Source organism: Agelaius phoeniceus, chromosome 37, assembly GCF_051311805.1.
Source record: "Agelaius phoeniceus isolate bAgePho1 chromosome 37, bAgePho1.hap1, whole genome shotgun sequence".
In the NCBI taxonomy this organism is placed as follows: domain Eukaryota; kingdom Metazoa; phylum Chordata; class Aves; order Passeriformes; family Icteridae; genus Agelaius; species Agelaius phoeniceus.
Window position 1 is genome coordinate 2,007,405 of NC_135302.1, and position 22,391 is coordinate 2,029,795.

Below are 22,391 nucleotides of genomic sequence, written 5' to 3' on the forward strand. Positions count from 1 at the left end.
TGTGGGTTATTGGGATCACTGTGGGTTACTGGGAGCACTGGGAGTTACTGGGGCAGCACATGGGGTGCTCCAATGGGGAAGCTCAGAGCAGAGAACTTTCTGGAACGGACGCTGTCATTTACCACCAGCCCCCCTCCCCTCCATGGGATCTCAGCTCCGTCATCTCCGCCCTCTCCCTCCACATCTCCCCCTTTTCTGTTTATTAAAAAGGCCTCTCCGAGTGTCTTTAAAAGAGCTTTTTTGAGGCAAAATACAACAATTCCAACAATCCCTGTTAGGATGGTGACCCACAGCAGCTCTCTTGAGACAGAGGGGACCCACTCAGGAACTCCCCATCGTTTGAACAGCCTGTCCAGCCACTCTGCCGCCGCCTTCTCCTCAGCCTTAACGTAATTTCACCTGATTTAACAGCCCCGTTACGTTCGCCTGTATCGAGCTGCTGTGCCAAGACAGGTTTCCTTCGAAGTCCTCGCATCCACGGCTGTGGGAGAGCAGCAGAAAATTCGATTGCTGCCCTATCTTGAATTCGATTGCTGCCCTATCTTGAATTCGTTTGCTGCCCTATCTTGAAATCGATTGCTGCCCCTATCTTGAATTCGATTGCTGCTCTATCTTGAAATCAATTGCAGCCCTATCTTGAAATTGATTGCTGCCCTATCTTGAATTCGATTGCTGCCCCTATCTTGAAATCGATTCCTGCCCTATCTTGAATTCGATTGCTGCCCTATCTTGAATTCGATTGCTGCCCCTATCTTGAAATCGATTGCTGCCCTATCTTGGAATCGATTGCTGCCCTATCTTGAATTCGATTGCTGCCCCTATCTTGAATTCGATTGCTGCCCTCTCTTGAATTCGATTCCTGCCCCATCTTGCAACGTGGCGAGCCCGGTGGCCTCTTCGTCCACGAACATCGCCTTGGCCTCCTCACCGAGCCAGCAGCCCAGCTGAGAAATCTCCCCCAGGGCCTTCGCAGCGGTGACCCAAGGATGGAAAAATGGAAACCACGACCCTCTTGGGTCGTTCCCCAAGTGTGAATTTGGCCGTCACAATCTGGAGCAAATTCTTCCAAGATCTTTTCTGGTGGGATAATTTGGTGTTCTGCTTGCAATTCTGCAATTGGGAGGTATTTGGGGTGAGGGTATTCAGCTGGCCCAGGCTGCAGGGACCCCCCTTTTATCGTTTGGTGAGGCATCTTTGCTTGGAGGTCTCATCTGCCGATTCGGTCTCGCTGTGTGCGCAAAATTAACGCCGCGCTTCGCTCTGGATGGGCCAAACAGCTCCAGCTCGTGGGGCTCTGGTGAGGCACGTGAAGAATCCTTGTACATCCATGCCGGGAGTCCACAGGGTTGGGTTTCTCACCCATGAACGAATCATCTTTTTCTGTCAGGGGTCTCCCACCAGGCACAGAGATATCGGATTGTCCACGCTTCCTGTGGCCACACCAAAGTTGTGCTGCTGGAGGGACTTGGCCAAGGTGACCCAGGTGTTCTGTTTGGGCTGGAGGTCACCTGGATGGAAGCGAGGGTGGCTGCAAGGCTGGGAATGCCCCGAGTTTGGCATCAAGAAGCTCGTTCCTCTCTCCCTCGGTCGTTCCTCTCTCCCTCGGTCGTTCCTCTCTCCCTTGGTCGTTCCTCTCTCCCTTGTCTGCACCAGCGCACCCGATCCCTTCTCAGGGAAACGAAGAATTATTAGAACCAGTCTCCTTTTTCATGGCCCCCTTGCAAAGACACCAGCCTTGTGAACCGCCTCTAAACCCCAGGCTATGCTGAGCTCATAGTGGAATTCCTCGATGCCTCGATTGACACACGCGTGCCCGGCAGGTGTAAGGCCCCGCTGGGAGCACGGAGCTGCCTCATGCATGAAAAAAACCCCACGGGATTTCCAAATTTGCCTTTCATGTGAAAAACACGTGAGCTCAAAGGTGCCTTTCACATGGAACCACGCGACCCCCTTGAAAAACATGCAACCTCAGCTCGTACGCGGGGCAAGCGCGTTGACTTTCAAAAACACCGCTTACAGAAGACGCACAACGTCGCCGTGCCCTGCAGCCTCAACCCGTCTCGAACTTTCGCGAGCCTCCGATTGTTGGAAAGGTTTCCTAATCAAAACAAGGAGCCTAAACAATCCCAACCTATCCTAAACCTTTTAATGGGTAAAGGGGGCTGTGGAGCCGCGCCGCGGAACGCCGAGTGCTCAGCGGGGCCACTTTTGGCAAACGAGACAAAACCGGCGCTGCGGGATGAGCCCAACGCCGAGTCAAGGCGCCCGATGCCGACGCTCATCAGACCCCAAAAGGATTCGGGATCTTGGGGCCAAAACACTCTCAACCGTAACTCAAACTTCCTCTGTTTTCTCTTTGCCTGTTCCCCTGTTCTCACGGGGAACGGTCTCTTCCCGTTCGACATCAACCCGTACTCAAACTCTCTCTGCTACCTCCCCCTTCTCCGTGGGTTGAAGGAGGAGAAGGAAGGAGGAAAGGAAGAGAAGGAGAAGCAGCAGAAGCGCCACAAGGAGGAAGAAGGGAAGGAGGATGGCAAAGAATGGGGGAGGGAGAAAGGGGCGGAACCCGAGGCGCGTTAACGTCGGCAGCCGGGAGGAGGCAATGACTTCTTGCTAATAACAGAACTTTGGGAAGGGTGGGAGGACATTTCTGTGCGAAACATTTGTCTGCTCCATCGAGGGGGTGAATCTGCGTGTGTGATGAGCACCCTTGCAACCAGGTTTGGGTTATGTCCCCTTCCTCCTTCTCCTTTTCCATGGGAAGGGCGGATTCCGGGGCAGGAGGGGCGACGCGGTGGGTTTGTCCCTTGGCAGGTGAATCTTCCTGTGCCTGCCATCACTGAATGGTGTAAAGGTGAACCTGCCATCATTGAAAGGTGTAAAGGTGAATCTTCCTGTGCCTGCCATCATCAGAAGGTGTAAAGGTGAACCTGCCATCATTGAAAGGTGTAAAGGTGAATCTTCCTGTGCCTGCCATCACTGAAAGGTGTAAAGGTGAACCTGCCATCATCGAAAGGTGTAAAGGTGAATCTTCCTGTGGTGTAAAGGTGAATCTTCCTGTGCCTGCCATCACTGAAAGGTGTAAAGGTGAATATTCCTGTGTCTGCCATAATTGAATGGTGTAAAGGTGAACCTGCCACCATTGAAAGGTGTAAAGGTGAATCTTCCTGTGCCTGCCATAATTGAATGGTGTAAAGGTGAACCTGCCATCACTGAAAGGTGTAAAGGTGAATCTTCCTGTGGTGTAAAGGTGAATCTTCCTGTGCCTGCCATCATTGAAAGGTGTAAAGGTGAATCTTCCTGTGCCTGCCATCACTGAAAGGTGTAAAGGTGAACCTGCCATCACTGAAAGGTGTAAAAGTGAATCTTCCTGTGTCTGCCATCACTGAAAGGTGTAAAGGTGAATTTTCCTGTGCCTGCCATCACTGAAAGGTGTAAAGGTGAATCTTCCTGTGGTGTAAAGGTGAATCTTCCTGTGCCTGCCATCATTGAAAGGTGTAAAGGTGAACCTGCCATCATTGAAAGGTGTAAAGGTGAATCTTCCTGTGCCTGCCATCATCAGAAGGCGTAAAGGTGAATCTTCCTGTGTCTGCCATCACTGAAAGGTGTAAAGGTGAATCTTCCTGTGGTGTAAAGGTGAATCTTCCTGTGCCTGCCATCAGTGAAAGGTGTAAAGGTGAATCTTCCTGTGCCTGCCATCACTGAAAGGTGTAAAGGTGAATCTTCCTGTGGTGTAAAGGTGAATCTGCCTGTGCCTGCCATCATTGAAAGGTGTAAAGGTGAATCTTCCTGTGGTGTAAAGGTGAATCTGCCTGTGCCTGCCATCACTGAAAGGTGTAAAGGTGAACCCGCCATCATTGAAAGGTGTAAAGGTGAACCTGCCATCACTGAAAGGTGTAAAGGTGAACCTGCCATCAGTGAAAGGTGTAAAGGTGAACCTGCCATCAGTGAAAGGTGTAAAGGTGAACCTGCCATCACTGAAAGGTGTAAAGGTGAATCTTCCTGTGCCTGCCATCATTGAAAGGTGTAAAGGTGAACCTGCCATCACTGAAAGGTGTAAAGGTGAATCTTCCTGTGCCTGCCATCATTGAAAGGTGTAAAGGTGAATCTTCCTGTGGTGTAAAGGTGAATCTTCCTGTGCCTGCCATCACTGAAAGGTGTAAAGGTGAACCTGCCATCACTGAAAGGTGTAAAAGTGAATCTTCCTGTGTCTGCCATCACTGGAAGGTGTAAAGGTGAACCTGCCATCATTGAAAGGTGTAAAGGTGAATCTTCCTGTGCCTGCCATCACTGAAAGGTGTAAAGGTGAACCTGCCATCACTGAAAGGTGTAAAGGTGAATCTTCCTGTGTCTGCCATCACTGAAAGGTGTAAAGGTGAATCTTCCTGTGTCTGCCATCACTGAAAGGTGTAAAGGTGAATCTGCCATCATTGAAAGGTGTAAAGGTGAACCTGCCATCATCAAAAGGTGTAAAGGTGAATCTTCCTGTGCCTGCCATCACTGGAAGGTGTAAAGGTGAACCTGCCATCATTGAAAGGTGTAAAGGTGAATCTTCCTGTGTCTGCCATCAGTGAAAGGTGTAAAGGTGAATCTTCCTGTGCCTGCCATCATTGAATGGTGTAAAGGTGAATCTTCCTGTGGTGTAAAGGTGAATCTTCCTGTGTCTGCCATCACTGAAAGGTGTAAAGGTGAACCTGCCATCATCGAAAGGTGTAAAGGTGAATCTTCCTGTGGTGTAAAGGTGAATCTTCCTGTGCCTGCCATCACTGAAAGGTGTAAAGGTGAATATTCCTGTGTCTGCCATAATTGAATGGTGTAAAGGTGAACCTGCCACCATTGAAAGGTGTAAAGGTGAATCTTCCTGTGCCTGCCATAATTGAATGGTGTAAAGGTGAACCTGCCATCACTGAAAGGTGTAAAGGTGAATCTTCCTGTGGTGTAAAGGTGAATCTTCCTGTGCCTGCCATCATTGAAAGGTGTAAAGGTGAATCTTCCTGTGCCTGCCATCACTGAAAGGTGTAAAGGTGAACCTGCCATCACTGAAAGGTGTAAAAGTGAATCTTCCTGTGTCTGCCATCACTGAAAGGTGTAAAGGTGAATTTTCCTGTGCCTGCCATCACTGAAAGGTGTAAAGGTGAATCTTCCTGTGGTGTAAAGGTGAATCTTCCTGTGCCTGCCATCATTGAAAGGTGTAAAGGTGAACCTGCCATCATTGAAAGGTGTAAAGGTGAATCTTCCTGTGCCTGCCATCATCAGAAGGCGTAAAGGTGAATCTTCCTGTGTCTGCCATCACTGAAAGGTGTAAAGGTGAATCTTCCTGTGGTGTAAAGGTGAATCTTCCTGTGCCTGCCATCAGTGAAAGGTGTAAAGGTGAATCTTCCTGTGCCTGCCATCACTGAAAGGTGTAAAGGTGAATCTTCCTGTGGTGTAAAGGTGAATCTGCCTGTGCCTGCCATCATTGAAAGGTGTAAAGGTGAATCTTCCTGTGGTGTAAAGGTGAATCTGCCTGTGCCTGCCATCACTGAAAGGTGTAAAGGTGAACCCGCCATCATTGAAAGGTGTAAAGGTGAACCTGCCATCACTGAAAGGTGTAAAGGTGAACCTGCCATCAGTGAAAGGTGTAAAGGTGAACCTGCCATCAGTGAAAGGTGTAAAGGTGAACCTGCCATCACTGAAAGGTGTAAAGGTGAATCTTCCTGTGCCTGCCATCATTGAAAGGTGTAAAGGTGAACCTGCCATCACTGAAAGGTGTAAAGGTGAATCTTCCTGTGCCTGCCATCATTGAATGGTGTAAAGGTGAATCTTCCTGTGGTGTAAAGGTGAATCTTCCTGTGCCTGCCATCATTGAAAGGTGTAAAGGTGAACCTGCCATCATTGAAAGGTGTAAAGGTGAATCTTCCTGTGCCTGCCATCATTGGAAGGTATAAATTCTTCTCTTTCTAGAAGATGGTGGCTGATGTGTTAGGTCTTTCCCTGGATGGTTTCTGTGGAAAATAAACACCACAATTAGACTCATCAGGGTCCTGTCCTGGAAGCACACACATCTGTGCAAAACGAGCGTGCCTGCACTAAGTGTACGGCGGTGAGGTACAGGAAACGGTCACAGTTATTTTATTGGAAGGGTGAACAGTCACAACCTCTGGGATCACAATAATTCCAAAAGGAACCTGTTTGTTGTCCCCAACCATCAGCACCTCCATGGTCCTGGCGTGGAAGGGAGGCTCCAAGAAGCCAGCTGGAACCCTGGCAAAGCCCTCATCCTGTACCATGACTGTGACTGAGCTGGGGAGGGCTCTGCAAAGGCTCGAGTCTACCTGCCCTGTTCGATGGAAGGACCTGAAACCTCCCTCGGGGCACCGAGCCTCGGAAATGACCCATCTGGGAATTGGGTTTTGCTGCCCACCTGGAACCGCTGAGGCCTGGACTTGGTGTAATCGTGTGGGGCTGAGGTGGGCTGAAAAAACCATTTCCCAGAAAAAAATATTTCTCAGAAAAAAAACCATTTCTCAGAAAAAAAACCATTTTCCAGAAAAAAAAAACATTTCCCAGAAAAAACCATTTTCCAGAAAAAACCATTTCCCAGAAAAACAAAACATTTCCCAAAAAAAACCCATTTCCCAGAAAAAACCATTTTCCACAAAAAAACATTTCCCAGAAAAAACCATTTTCCAGAAAAAAAACATTTTCCAGAAAAAACCATTTCCCAGAAAAAAAAAAATTTCCCAGAAAAAAAAAATTCCCAGAAAAAAAAACCATTTCCCAGAAAAAACCATTTTCCAGAAAAAACCATTTCCCAGATCTGAGGAAGCTGCTGGAGCCATGGTGGAATCAATGCATCCATGGGACAGGGCGTAGGCACATTTGACATAATTATGCCCATACTGCTTACAATTAAAATATTGAATATTATTTCAAGTGACCACTGCCTCCCCGACACCCTTGCTTACCGCAGCCACAATTGGCTGTTCCAGGGTGACCATTTGGGCGATTTGAGGCTCAGGATCCTGTGGAAGAGCTCTGAGGATCTTCTTGGTGGCTCAGTTGAGGTTACTCATGACCATTTTTTGGAGCAGCTCACCCCTGGCTTCCACGTTGTTGTTCTGTCTTTTAATGGTTTCTCAGAGTTGGTCCATGAACTTGAGGAAGGGCTCATCCCCTCCCTGGTGGGTGGCTGAGCAGCTTTGCAAGGCGGTGGCATCGTCTGGGATATTTAAAAAGTGCAGTTTTAGCAGCTAGTTTAATTTCATTAATCACATCAATTACTAAAATTAATTTCATTTATTTCATCAGGCAAAATGGCCTGATCTTCAGGCCTGATAAAATCTCCTTCACCCACAAATGCATCCATAGCACCATCACCTAATCCTTGTATTTGATGTGTCTCAATCAAGGCCTGCCTTTAACAGTTTTTTCCAATTGGCTTCCCAGAGAAGAAACTCAGTGGGGATCAACAAGGCTGTCACAATGTACTTTAAGTCACGGGCTACTGGAATATGTGCAGTAATTGTCAGTTCTAGTAAATTTTTAAAATAGGGTGAACCTCTCCCACAGTGTTTCGCTGCTTTCCACACCTCTTTGATCTCTGAGCATGGAATTTGCTCCCACCTCGCGTTCCCATTCGGATTAAGAATGACTGGAGCAGCCACCAGCCCCAGGCCCTCTGCCAGCTCAAGATTCCCATCCCTGATTGCTCCTCCCGGATCTTTGCCCAGCTGCTCCCTGGCCTGGTGTTGTGGCCCGGGGTGCAGCCAAATCTCCGCCCCTGAGGTGGTGACCGGACACGCTAAACCGCAGGGTTTCCGGCAAGCCAAGATGGCGGCCTTCCGGTTTAAACCACGCCCACTTCCGGTCTCGTTGCCGTGGGAACCGGAAGGCACAAACGGGGGCGCGGCTTTAAACTGACGTCACGCCTCTGGGCGGGGCCTTCTGGGGAGCACCGCCCACAGGAGGACCCAGCCCGGAAAGGGGCGGGCCCGACGCGGGGGGAGCGGCCAGAGGAGGGAAATGGCGGCGCCCTGCGCTGCCACGAGGCCGCCGCCATCTTGTGCCGCCGCCATTTTGTAAACAAGAACCCCCGAACTACAAACAGAGATTTTTACGATGGGAACCCCCAAACTACAAACAGAGATTTCTAGGATGGGGGTTAAGGGTAAATTCCCAGGCGGGGAGAGGCGCTGGTGGATGCAGGAGACGGCAGCGGGACAGGGCGTGTGTCCCGCATCCTCCACGGGGGCAGAGGGTTTAAAAAAGCAGGCGGGGGGGACACGGGGAAGGAGGACCGGGATCCTGGGCTTTTTCTATTTTTTTATCAACTTAAAAATCGAATCAAACAAAGCAGTGAATTTTCCTAAAATTCCCCTTAACTTGCTCTAAAGAAATGCATTTCCCCACTTTTTCCCATAACGAAACGGACAAAACATCTTCCCGAGAAATCTCGGGAAAACCCTCGAACACAAACCGAACGAACACCTTAACATCCCTTTTTAAAAACACATTTTTTTTCCCGAAACAAGACGACTTCGAATTTGGAGATAAAACTCCCTCCGAGCGCGGGATAGGCGACATCCCATCGCTAAAAAACACATTGACGAGGCAAATAAATTAAAATAAAAGCAGATTCGTTCGGGTGGGGGGGTGCGTGCTGCGATGAGCACTGAATTCTGCTTACCGAAGTTCTCTCAAAGTCCCGGACGGACGGACAGACAGACAGACAGACAGACAGACAGACGCCTCACAGCGGCTTGGCTGCGTTCCTGCCGCTCCTTCTCAGCTTCGCAGCGGCTCCCCCGGGGCCGGATTTGTCGTGAAACCGAAACAATTCGGAGCAGGGTAAAGAAACCGAGCCCCGAAACCGGGCGGGACCCGGGTTTAAGAAGGGGAGCGGAGGGGCGGGCACAGCGGGGCTCTCCGGCCATTGGGACGGGGGAACCGGGGTGCGGGGGAGGTGTTTTTGTGGGGTGCTCCAATGGGGAAGTTTAGAGCAGAGAACTTTCTGGAACAGATGTTATAATTTACCAACTGCTCCCCGCCTCCCATGGGATCTCAGCTCCGTAATTTTTGTCCCTTTCCCACATAGGGAGGTACTGGGGGAAACTGGGAGATACTGGGAGCACTGGGAGTTACTGGGAGCTCTGTGGGGAGGGGACACCCCTGTCCCCCCACCCATGGGGACACCGTGACCCTGCTGTGACTCTGTCCCCTCTGTGTCCCCTCCGTGTCCCCTCAGCGTTCGTGTGTCCCGTGTGCCACCAGCAGTGTCCCCTTGGTTGATATCATGGAGAACCTGTTCCTGCAGCCCAGCGGGCAGGTAGGGCTTAATTAATTAATTAATGCTAATTAACACTAATTGGGGCCAAACGGATGTGTCCCCCCGGGCGTGTCCCTTGTCCCCAGAGCTGCACCAGCTGCGAGGACAACGCCAGGGCCACCAGCTTCTGTCTGGAGTGCTCGGAGCCGCTGTGCGCCACCTGCGTCGGGGCTCACCTGAGGGTCAGGTACTACACCGGGTGCAGCCCCTGGGTGGGTGATGCCACCTCATTGAGGGTGATGATCTGATGGGACCCATGGAATGTTCTGGAACTGAGTTGGACACCGGGATTGGACAGATGGACCATGGAGATGATTGCAAGGATGGACCATGAGTGGCCATGGAGATGATTGGATGGATGGAGCATGAGGGTGATGATGTCATTGACCTGGTGGGACCCCTGGAATGTTCTAGAACAGGGATTGGACAGATGGACCATGAATGGCCATGGAGATGATTGGATGGATGGACCATGAGGGTGATGATGTCATTGACCTGGTGGGACCCCTGGAATGTTCTGGAACTGAGTTGGGCACCGGGATTGGACAGATGGACCATGAGAGGCCATGGAGATGATTGGACGGATGGATCATGAATGGCCATGGAGATGATTGGATGGACCATGAGAGGCCATGGAGATGATTGGAGGGATGGACCATGAGGGTGATGATGTCATTGACCTGGTGGGACCCCTGGAATGTTCTAGAACAGAGATTGGACAGATGGACCATGAGAGGCCATGGAGATGATTGGATGGATGGGCCATGAGAGACCATGGAGATGCTCAGAGGGCTGGACATCGAGGGTGGTGATGTCATTGACATGATGGGACCCCTGGAATGTTCTGGAACTGAGTTGGGCACCGGGATTGGATGGATGGACCATGGAGATGATTGGAGGGATGGACCATGAGAGGCCATGGAGATGATTGGATGGATGGACCATGAGGGTGATGATGTCATTGACCTGGTGGGACCCCTGGAATGTTCTAGAACAGGGATTGGACAGATGGACCATGAGTGACCATGGAGATGATTGGACAGATGGACCATGAGTGGCCATGGAGATGATTGGATGGATGGACCATGAATGGCCATGGAGATGATTGGATGGACCATGAGAGGCCATGGAGATGATTGGATGGATGGACCATGAAGGTGATGATGTCTTTGACCTGGTGGGACCCTTGGAATGTTCTAGAACAGGGATTGGACAGATGGACCATGAGAGGCCATGGAGATGATTGGACAAATGGACCATGAGTGGCCATGGAGATGATTGGACGGATGGACCATGAGAGGCCATGGAGATGATTGGATGGATGGACCATGAAGGTGATGATGTCATTGACCTGGTGGGACCCCTGGAATGTTCTAGAACAGGGATTGGACAGATGGACCATGAATGGCCATGGAGATGATTGGATGGATGGACCATGAAGGTGATGATGTCATTGACCTGGTGGGACCCCTAGAATGTTCTGGAACTGAGTTGGGCATTGGGATTGGATGGATGGACCATGAGTGGCCATGGAGATGATTGGACGGATGGGCCATGAGTGGCCATGGAGATGATTGGATGGACCATGAGAGGCCATGGAGATGATTGGACGGATGGACCATGAGGGTGATGATGTCATTGACCTGGTGGGACCCCTGGAATGTTCTAGAACAGGGATTGGACAGGTGGACCATGAATGGCCATGGAGATGATTGGATGGATGGACCATGAATGGCCATGGAGATGATTGGACGGATGGACCATGAATGGCCATGGAGATGATTGGACAGATGGACCATGAATGGCCATGGAGATGATTGGACGGATGGACCATGAATGGCCATGGAGATGCTCGGAGGGCTGGATGGAGTTGAGGTGTCGCACCTGGAGAAGGATCCAGGGACACCTGAGAATGACCCAGGAGCTGGGGATGACCTGGGACTGGGCTCCCTCCTGTCCCCCCGATGGTGACAATGACCCCGGGGGGTTTAGGGACGCTTTTGGTGCTGTTTTTGCCGTTTTTTACATTAAAATTGATGTCACCTGTGCTGTGTCACCTGTGTTGTGTCACCTGCTCAGCTCTGTCCCAGTATCTCCCAGTGATCCCAGTAACTCCCAGATACATCCAGTAACCCCCAGTGCTCCCAGTATTCCCAGTATCTCCCAGTGACCCCCAGTAACCTCCAGTGATCTCAGTAATTTCCAGTAACTCCCAGTAATCCCCATTAATCTCCAGTACCTCCCAGTGCTCCCAGTAATTTCCATTAATCCCCAGTAACCCCCAGTGATCCCAGTAACTCTTAATGATCCCCAGTAACTCCCAGTAGTCCCAGTGATCCCAGTAATTCCCAGTTCTCCCAGTAATTTCCAGTAAGTCCCAGTAATTCCCTGTGATCCCAGTATCTCCCAGTGCTCCCAGTAACTCCCATCAATCCCATTTACCCCCAGTGTTCCCAGTATCTCCCAGTGATCCCCAGTGCTCCCAGTAATTCCCAGTGATCCAAGTAACCCCAGTAACTCCCAGTAATTCCCAGTAACTCCCAGTAACCCCCAGTAACCCCCAGTAACTCCCAGTGCTCCCAGTAACCCCCAGTAATTCCCAGTAACCCCCTGTGCCTCCCCAGTGCTCCGAGCTCGCAGTGATCCCAGTAATTCCCAGTAACCCCCAGTACCTCCCAGTATTCCCAGTCCCTCCCCAGTTCTGCTTCCCATTGGTTTGTTCAGCTGTCCATCACATCATCCGCCCCGCCTCCTCGCAGCGCGCCGATTCCGATTGGCCACTCCGTCCAAGAAGTCCCCGCCTTCCCCAGGGCTCTCCGGCCGCTGATTGGCTGAGCTCCGCCCGCTCTGCGCGCTGATTGGCCCGTTCGCCTTCACGTGCCGGAGGCCTCTTCCTGCCCTTTCCTTCCCGCCTTCTCCTCTCTCATTGCTCCCGCGCGCTGTCAATCTCCGTAATCCCCTCCCTGCCTTCCTTCTATTGGTTCTTCACAACGTCAATCAGCCAGCGCGGGCAGTGATTGGTCGCGGGGCGGTGCGGGGGCGGGAGCAGGAGGCCGTGCCCAGCGTGAGGGGGACGCGGCCACCATGGCGGCGCCTCAGGCGGCGGCAGCGCTCGGGAGCGGTCCCGGGGCCACCGGAGCGGAGCTGCCCGAGCCGCTGGGGCTGCTGGAGCTCTGCGGGGCCTGCAGAAAACGCCTGAGCCCGCAGCGGGAACCGCGGCTGCTGCCCTGCCTGCACTCCGTGTGCCGGGGCTGCATCGGGAGCGAGCATGGAGACAAGAACGGTGAGGGGAGATGGGGATACTGGGGGATACTGGGGGATACTGGGGGATACTGGGAGCACTGGGAGGCGCGGGTGCTGCCCTGGCTGCACTCCGTGTGCCGGGGCTGCATCGGGAGCGAGCACGGGAACGGTGAGGGGAGATGAGGGACTGGGGATACTGGGAGCACTGGGGGTTACTGGGAATACTGGGAGCCACTGGGAGATACTGGGAGCCACTGGGAGATGCTGAGAGTTATTGGGATTGCTGGAGTTTACTGGAGATTACTGGGAAGCGCTGGGGTTTACTGGGAGCACTGGGGGTTACTGGGGGTTGCTGGGAGCACTGGGGGTTACTGGGAGGTACTGGGAGCACTGGGGGTTACTGGGATCGCTGGAGTTTACTGGTGATTACTGGGGAGGTACTGGGGATTAGTGGGAGCACTGGGGGCTACTGGGAGCACTGGGAGCCACGCCTGGAGCCCACCTAAGGGACGGGAATGGTGGGAGGGACTGGGGATACTGGGAGGTACTGGGAGGTATGGGGAGATAGTGGGGGATACTGGGAGTTACTGGGAGATACTGGGGGTCACTGGGGGATACTGGGAGCACTGGGAGTTACTGGGGGTCACTGGGGGATACTGGGAGCACTGGGAGTTACTGGGAGCACTGGGTTGTGCTCAGGGTCACTGGGAACACTGGGGGCTACTGGGAGCACTGGGGAGGCATTGGGGCTTTACTGGGGTCACTGGGGGATACTGGGAGCTCTGTGGGGAGGGGACACCGACCCCTCTGTGTGGCACTGTCCCCTCCTTGGGGACACCGTGACCCTGCTGTGACTCTGTCCCCTCCGTGTCCCCTCAGCGTTCGAGTGTCCCGTGTGCCACCAGCAGTGTCCCCTGGGTGACATCATGGAGAACCTGTTCCTGCAGCCCAGCCCCAGCGGGCAGGTAGGGCTTAATTAATTAATTAATGCTAATTAACCCTAATTAACTGATGGGGTCTGAGGGACTTGTCCCTTGTCCCCAGAGCTGCACCAGCTGCGAGGACAACGCCAGGGCCACCAGCTTCTGTCTGGAGTGCTCGGAGCCGCTGTGCGCCACCTGCGTGGGGGCTCACCTGAGGGTCAGGTACACCCGGGAGCACCGCGTGCAGCCCCTGGGTGAGTGAGGTCACCTCATTGTCACCTCATTGTCACCTCATTGTCACCTCCCTGTGTCACCCGTGGCACCTCCTGTAACCCATTCCCATTCCCCCATTGCCACGTTCCTGTTCCGTTTCCCCCATTCCCAATTTTCCCTATTGCTGTTCCCATTCCCAATTTCCCCCATTCCCTCATTCCCCCATTCCCATTCCCCCATTCCCATTCCCATTCCCCCATTCCCATTCCCCCATTGCCATTCCCATTCCCCATTCCCATTCCCATTCCCCCATTCCCCCATTCCCATTCCCCATTCCCATTCCCCATTCCCATTCCTCCATTCCCCCATTCCCATTCCCCATTCCCCATTCCCATTCCCCCATTCCCATTCCCCCATTCCCATTCCTCCATTCCCCCATTCCCATTCCTCCATTCCCATTCCCCCATTCCCCATTCCCCCATTCCCATTCCCATTCCCCCATTCCCATTCCCATTCCCCCATTCCCATTCCTCCATTCCCCCATTCCCATTCCTCCATTCCCATTCCCCCATTCCCATTCCCATTCCCCCATTCCCCCATTCCCATTCCCATTCCCCCATTCCCATTCCCATTCCCCCATCCCCATTCCCATTCCCATTCCCATTCCCATTCCTCCATTCCCATTCCCCCATTCCCATTCCCATTCCCCCATTCCCCCATTCCCATTCCCCCATCCCCATTCCCATTCCCATTCCCATTCCCCCATTCCCCCATTCCCCCATTCCCATTCCCCATTGCCATTCCCCCATTCCCCATTCCCCATTCCCGTTCCCATTCCCATTCCCCCATTCCCATTCCCCCATTGCCATTCCCATTCCCCATTCCCATTCCCCCATTCCCATTCCCCATTCCCATTCCCATTCCCATTCCCCATTCCCATTCCCATTCCCATTCCCCCATTCCCATTCCCCCATTCCCATTCCCCCATTCCCGTTCCCATTCCTCCATTCCCCATTCCCCATTCCCATTCCCCCATTCCCATTCCCCCATTTCCATATTCCCATCTCCCTATTCCCCATTTCCCCATTTCCATGTTCCTGTTCCCAGTTTACCCCATTCCCATTCCATGTTCCCAATTCCCCTCATTCCCATTCCCAGTTTCCCCCATTCCAATTCCCATTTGCCCCATCCCATTCCCCCGTTTCCCCATTCCCCAATCCCATTCCCACATTCCCAGGTTCCCCATTCCCATTCCCCATTCCCCCATTCCCATTCCCCCATTTCCAATTCCCCTCCATTCCCATTCCCACATTCCCATTCCCATTCCCATTCCTCTCTTTTCCCATTCCCATTTCCATCCCATCTTCCCATTTCCCCCATTTCCAATTTCCCAGTTTTCCCCATTCCCATTGGGAATTGGGGAATGGGAATAGGAATGGGAATGGGGGAATGGGGAATGGGGGAATGGGAATGGGGAATGGGAATGGGGAATGGGAATGGGGGAATGGGAATGGGGAATGGGAATGGGGGAATGGGGAATGGGGAATGGGAATGGGGGAATGGGAATGGGGATGGGAATGGGGAATGGGGGAATGGGGAATGGGAATGGGAATGGGAATGGGAATGGGAATGGGAATGGGAATGGGAATGGGGAAATGGGAATGGGGGAATGGGAATGGGGGAATGGGAATGGGAATGGGGGAATGGGGAATGGGGGAATGGGGAATGGAATGGGGGAATGGGAATGGGAATGGGGGAATGGGAATGGGGGAATGGGGAATGGGGGAATGGGAATGGGAATGGGGGAATGGGAATGGGGGAATGGGGAATGGGGAATGGGGAATGGGGGAATGGGAATGGGAATGGGGGAATGGGGGAATGGGGGAATGGGGGAATGGGAATTGGGGAATGGGAATGGGGGAATGGGAATGGGGGAATGGGAATGGGAATGGGGGAATGGGAATGGGGAATGGGAATGGGAATGGGAATGGGGGAATGGGGGAAGGGGAATGGGGGAATGGGGAATGGGAATGGGGAATGGGGGAATGGGAATGGGGAATGGGAATGGGGAATGGGGAATGGGGGAATGGGGGAATGGGAATGGGGAATGGGGAATGGGAATGGGAATGGGGGAATGGGAATTGGGAATGGGAATGGGGGAATGGGAATGGGAATGGGGGAATGGGAATGGGAATGGGGGAATGGGAATGGGGGAATGGGGAATGGGAATGGGAATGGGGGAATGGGAATGGGGAATGGGAATGGGAATGGGGGAATGGGGGAATGGGAATTGGGAATGGGAATGGGGGAATGGGGGAATGGGGGAATGAGAATGGGAATGGGGGAATGGGAATGGGGGAATGGGGAATGGGGGAATGGGGAATGGGGGAATGGGAATGGGAATGGGGGAATGGGGAATGGGGGAATGGGAATGGGAATGGGGGAATGGGAATGGGAATGGGAATGGGGGAATGGGGGATGGGAATGGGGAATGGGGAATGGGGGAATGGGGGAATGGGAATGGGGGAATGGGGAATGGGAATGGGAATGGGGGAATGGGAATGGGGGAATGGGGAATGGGAATGGGAATGGGAATGGGGGAATGGGAATGGGAATGGGAATGGGGGAATGGGGGAATGGGAATGGGGGAATGGGAATGGGGGAATGGGGGAATGGGAATGGGGAATGGGAATGGGGGAATGGGGAATGGGGGAATGGGGGAATGGAATGGGAATGGAATGGAATGGGGGAATGGGGAATGGAATGGGGGAATGGAATGGGGGAATGGGGGATGGGAATGGGGAATGGGAATGGGGAATGGGAATGGGGGAATGGGAATAGGGGGAATGGGAATGGGGAAATGGGGAATGGGATGGGAATGGGAATGGGGGAATGGGAATGGGGGACATGGGGAATGGGAATGGGGAATCGGGAATGGGGAATGGGAATGGGGAATGGGATGGGAATGGGATGGAATTGGGGAATGGGAATGGGGAATGGGAATGGGGGAATGGGAATGGGTAATGGGAATTGGGGAATGGGAATGGGGGAATGGGAATGGGGAATGGGACTGGGGGAAGGGAATCCCTTACTCCTATCCCAGGTTTCCCCATTCCCCCATTCCCGTCTCCGTTGCCGTTTTTGTTTCCATTCCAATTTCCCCGTTCCCGCTTTCCCCCATTCCAATTCCTCCATCTCTCTCTCTCTCCCCAGGCTCTCCGTCCCTTCCCGATCCCATTGCTCCCAATAATCCCATTAATCCACAAATCCCATGGATCCCATGGATCCCATTGACCCCGTCCCGGCGCCGTTCCCGTCCCGCTGCCGCTCGCACCCCCGGGAGCCGCTGTCCCTGTTCTGCAGCGCCTGCGAGAGCCTGACCTGCGGGAGTGCCACAGGCGGGAGCACCGCCTGCACCCGTGAGTCTAATTAATGCTAATTAATGCTAATTAATTAATTACTGTCATTACTGCAACCCTTACTGTCCTTACTGTAACCCTTACTGTCATTACTGTAATGGGAGTGCCACAGGCGGGAGCACCGCCTGCACCGTGAGTCTAATCTAACGCTAATTACTGCTAATTAATTAATTACTGTAACCCCTACTGTCCTTACCTTAACCTCACTGTCATTACTGTAATGGGAGTGCCTACAGGAGGGAGCACCGCCTGCACCCGTGAGTCTAATTAACGCTAATTAATGCTAATTAATTAATTACTGTAACCCTTACTGTCATTACCGTAACCCTTACTGTCATTACTGCTGCCGCTGACCCCACCCGAGAGTGTTAATTGCATTAATTACTGTCATTACTGTAATGGGAGTGCCACAGGAGGGAGCACCGGCTGCACCCGTGAGTCTAATTAGCGCTAATTAATGCTAATTAATTCATTACTGTATCCTTACTGTCATTACTGTAACCCTTACTGTCATTACTGTAACCCTTACTGTCATTACTGTAATGGGAGTGCCACCGGCAGGAGCACCGCCTGCACCCGTGAGTCTAATTAGCGCTAATTAATGCTAATTAATTAATTACTGTAACCCTTACTGTCCTTACTGTAACCCTTACTGTCATTACTGTAATGGGAGTGCCACAGGAGGGAGCACCGGCTGCACCCGTGAGTCTAATTAGCCTTAATTACCGCTATTAATTAATTACTGTCATTACTGTAACCCTTACTGTCCCTACTGTAAGCATTGACCCCACCCGTGAGTGTTAATTACTGTCATTACTGTAATGGGAGTGCCGCAGGCGGGAGCACGGCTGCACCTGTGAGTCTAATTAGCCTTAATTACTGCTAATTAATTAATTACTGTAACCCTTACGGTCTTTACTGTAACCATTGACCCCACCTGTGAGTGTTAATTACTGTCATTACTGTCATGGGAGTGCCACAGGCGGGAGCACCAGCTGCACCCGTGAGTCTAATTAACGCTAATTAATGCTAATTAATTAATTACTGTAACCCTTCCTGTCCTTACTGTAATGGGAGTGCCACAGGAGGGAGCACCGGCTGCACCCGTGAGTCTAATTGATGCTAATTAATGCTAATTAATTAATTACTGTAACCCTTCCTGTCCTTACTGTAATGGGAGAGAGCATCAGGCGGGAGGAACCGGCTGCACCCGTGAGTCTAATAGCGTTAATTAGTGCCTAATTAATTAATTACTGTCACCCTTACTGTCATTACTGTAACCCTTACTGTCCTTACCGTAACCCTTACTGTCATTACTGTAATGGGAGTGCCACAGGGGGGAGCACCGCCTGCACCCGTGAGTCTAATTAGCCTTAATTACTGCTAATTAATTAATTACTGTCATTACTGCAACCCTTACTGTCCTTACTGTAACCATTGACCTCACCTGTGAATGGTAATTGCTGTAATGTGAGTGCCACCGGCGGGAGCACCGCCTGCACCCGTGAGTCTAATTAGCGTTAATTACTGCTAATTAATTAATTACTGTCATTACTGTCAGTACTGTAACCCTTACTGTCATTACTGTAACCCTTCCTGTCATTACTGTAACCATTGACCTCACCCGTGAGTGTTAATTGCATTAATTACTGTCATTACTGTAATGGGAGTGCCACAGGCGGAGCACTGCCTGCACCCATGAGTCTAATTAGCGTTAATTAGTGCTCAATTAATTAATTACTGTAACCCTTACTGTCATTACTGCTGCCTCTGACCCACCCGTGAGTGTTAATTACTGTAATTACCATCATTACTGTAATCCTGAGGGAACACCACAGCACCAGTGAGTGTAATTCACGTTAATTAGTGCTAATTAATTAATTACTGTCATTACTGCTGCCATTGACCCCCCACCCGTGAGTGTTAATTACTGTAATTACCGTCATTAATGTAATCCCTGAGGGAAAACCACAGCACCTGTGAGTGTAATTAGCGTTAATTAGTGCTAATTAATTAATTAATTACTGGCATTGCTGTAGCCGGTGAGTGCTCAGCAGAGGGAGCACAGACAGCAGCCGTGAATGGAATTAATGGAATTAATTGTAATTAGTGCTAATTAATGAGGGGGGGAGTGTCACCCCTGAGTGCCCAGCTGAGGGTGTAATTAACACTGCCGGCTTTAATTAGGGGTAATTACTGAGTTTATTACTGAGTTAACTACTTTAATTAGTGATTAATTACTCATTCCATTACTGATTTAATTAGGGATTTAATTACTGATTCTATCATTGCTTTAATTAGGGGTTAATTACTGATTCTATCATTGCTTTAATTAGGGATTTAATTACTTAATTTACTACTGATTTAATTACTTAATTTATTACTGATTTAATTACTTATTTTATTACGGATTTAATTATTGATTCTATTACTGGTTTAATTACTGATGTAATTAGTGATTCTACTACTGATTTAATTACTGATTCTATCATCATTGCTTAATTAGTGATTAATTACTGATTCCATTACTGATTTAATTAGTGATGCTATCACTGCTTTAATTAGGATTTAATTACTGATTCTATCACTGCTTTAATTACTTATTTTATTACGGATTTAATTACTGATCCTATTACTGGTTTAATTACTGATTTAATTAGTGACTTAAAAATTGCTTTACTTAGGGATTTAATTACTGATTCTATCACTGATTTAATTACTGATTTAATTAGTGATTTAAAAATTGACTTAATTACTGATTTAATTACTGATTCTATCATTGCTTTAATTAGGGATTAATTACTGATTCTATCATTGCTTTAATTAGGGATTAATTACTGATTCCATCATCATTGCTTTATTACTGATTTAATTACTGATTCTATTACTGCTTTAATTACTGATTTAATCTAGTGACTTAAAAATTGATTTAATTACTGACTTAATTACTGATTCCAGTAGTGATTTAACTACTGATTCTATCATTGCATTAATTAGGGATTTAATTACTTAATTTAATACTGATTATAATTACTTAATTTAGTACAGATTTCATTACTGATTCTATTACTGGTTTAATTACTGATTTAATTAGTGATTTAAAATTGACTTAATTACTGATTTAGTCACTGATTCTATTACTGCTTTAATTAGGGATTAATTACTGATTCCATTAGTTAACTACTGATGCTATCACTGCTTTAATTAGGGATTAATTACTGATTCTATCATCATTGCTTTAATTAGGGATTAATTACAGATTCTATCACTGCTTTAATTAGTGATTAATTACTGATTCTATTACTGATTTAATTACTGATTCTATCATCATTGCTTTAATTAGAGATTGATTACTGATTCCATACTGATTTAGCTACTGGTGCTATCACTGCTTTAATGAGGGATTTAATTACTTAATTTATTACTGATTTAATTACTTATTATGGATTTAATTACTGATTCTATTACTGGTTTAATTAGTGATTAATTACTGATTCTATCACTGCTTTAATTAGGGATTTAATTACTGATTCCATTACTGATTTAATTACTGATTCTATTACTGATTTAACTACTGGTGCTATCACTGGTTTAATTAGGGATTAATTACTGATTCTATTACTGATTTAATTAGGATTTCATTACTGATTCTATTACTGGTTTAATTACTGAGTTTAATTAGTGATTTAAAAATTGATTGAATTAGGGATTTAATTACTGATTCTATTACTGTTTTAATTACTGAGTTCAGTACTGCTTTAATTAGGGATTTAATTACTGATTCTATCATTGCTTTAATTACTGATTTAATTACTTAATTTATTACTGATTTAGTTACTTATTAGAGATTTAATTACTGATTCTATCACTGCTTTAATTAGGGATTTAATTACTGATTCTATCATTGCTGTAATTAGGGATTGAATTACTTAATTTATTACTGATTTAGGTACTTATTAGGGATTTAATTACTGATTCTATTACTGATTTAATTAGTGATTTAAAAATTGCTTTAATTAGGGATTAATTACTGATTCTATCACTGCTTTAATTAGGGATTTAATTACTTAATTTATTACTGATTTAATTACTTATTATGGATTTAATTACTGGTTCTATTACTGGTTAATTACTGATTTAATTAGTGATTTAAAAATTGATTTAATTACAGATTAATTACTCATTCCATTACTGATTTAATTAGTGATGCTATCACTGCTTTAATTAGGGATTTATTACTGATTCTATCATTGCTTTAATTAGGGATTTATTACTGATTCTATCACTGCTTTTAATTAGGGATTTAATTACTGATTCGATCATCATTGCTTTAATTAGGGATTAATTAATGATTCTATCACTGATTTAATTACTGATTGTATCACTGCTTTAATTAGGGATTTAAATACTAATTTATTATTGATTTAATTACTTATTATGGATTTAATTACTGATTCTATTATTGCTTTAATTAGGGATTTAATTACTGATTCTATCACTGCTTTAATTAGGGATTTAATTCCTTAATTTATTACTGATTTAATTACTTATTTTATTACGGATTTAATTAGTGATTCTATTACTGGTTTAATTACTGATGTAATTAGAGATTTAAAAATTGATTTAATTACTGATTTAATTACTGATTTAAATGCTGATTCTATCAGTGCTTTAATTAGGGATTAATTACTGATTCTATCATTGATTTAGCTACTGATGCTATTACTGCTTTAATTACTGATTTAATTAGTGACTTAATAAATTGATTTAATTAGGGTCTTAATTACTGATTCTATGATTGATTCTATTACTGTTTTAATTACTGAGTTCAGTACTGCTTTAATTAGGGATTTAATTACTGATTATCACTGCTTTAATAGGATTAATTACTGATTCTATCACTGCTTAATTAGGGATTAATTACTGATTCTATCACTGCTTTAATTAGGGATTTAATTACTGATTCTATCACTGCTTTAATTAGGGATTTAATTACTGATTCTATCACTGCTTTAATTAGGGATTAATTACTGATTCTATCACTGCTTTAATTAGGGATTTAATTACTGATTCTATCATTGCTTTAATTAGGATTTAATTACTGATTCTATCACTGCTTTAATTAGGGATTAATTACTGATTCCATTACTGATTCCATTACTGATTTAGCTACTGGTGCTATCATTGCTTTAATTAGGGATTTAATTACTGATTCTATCATTGCTTTAATTAGGGATTTAATTACTGATTCTATCATTGCTTTAACTTAAGGGATTTAATTACTGA

At 48.0% G+C, this 22,391-nt stretch overlaps 1 protein-coding gene and 3 long non-coding RNA genes across 7 annotated transcripts in view; 2 read left to right on the plus strand and 2 right to left on the minus strand.

Annotated features, from left to right (window-relative positions):
• Nucleotides 1-221: 221 nt before the first annotated feature.
• On the minus strand, nucleotides 222-3,121 carry LOC143696676 (uncharacterized). Of its 4 annotated transcripts, none has more exons than XR_013186041.1 (3): nucleotides 2,931-3,121; nucleotides 631-2,830; nucleotides 222-538 (listed from the first exon to the last, which is right to left on the minus strand). It is a non-coding gene; the product is annotated as an uncharacterized LOC143696676 (long non-coding RNA). The 4 variants fall into 4 exon arrangements; XR_013186040.1 differs by having other exon boundaries at nucleotides 2,861-2,975; XR_013186039.1 differs by lacking the exon at nucleotides 2,931-3,121 and having other exon boundaries at nucleotides 654-2,924.
• Nucleotides 3,122-5,492: 2,371 nt separating this feature from the next.
• LOC143696677 (uncharacterized) lies at nucleotides 5,493-9,033 on the minus strand. Its single transcript, XR_013186042.1, has 3 exons — nucleotides 8,669-9,033; nucleotides 6,948-7,201; nucleotides 5,493-5,984 (listed from the first exon to the last, which is right to left on the minus strand). It is a non-coding gene; the product is annotated as an uncharacterized LOC143696677 (long non-coding RNA).
• A 280-nt stretch (nucleotides 9,034-9,313) lies between these two features.
• LOC143696678 (uncharacterized) lies at nucleotides 9,314-11,377 on the plus strand. The gene is made up of 2 exons (XR_013186043.1): nucleotides 9,314-9,494; nucleotides 9,606-11,377. It is a non-coding gene; the product is annotated as an uncharacterized LOC143696678 (long non-coding RNA).
• Nucleotides 11,378-12,351: 974 nt separating this feature from the next.
• TRIM28 (tripartite motif containing 28) overlaps nucleotides 12,352-22,391 on the plus strand; it is a 39,398-nt gene continuing 29,358 nt past the window's right edge. Inside the window, 4 exon segments of the mRNA XM_077193256.1 lie at nucleotides 12,352-12,590; nucleotides 13,430-13,515; nucleotides 13,595-13,727; nucleotides 16,900-17,060. Coding sequence (XP_077049371.1) covers nucleotides 12,392-12,590; nucleotides 13,430-13,515; nucleotides 13,595-13,727; nucleotides 16,900-17,060 — 579 coding nt within the window. The 5' untranslated portion in view covers nucleotides 12,352-12,391.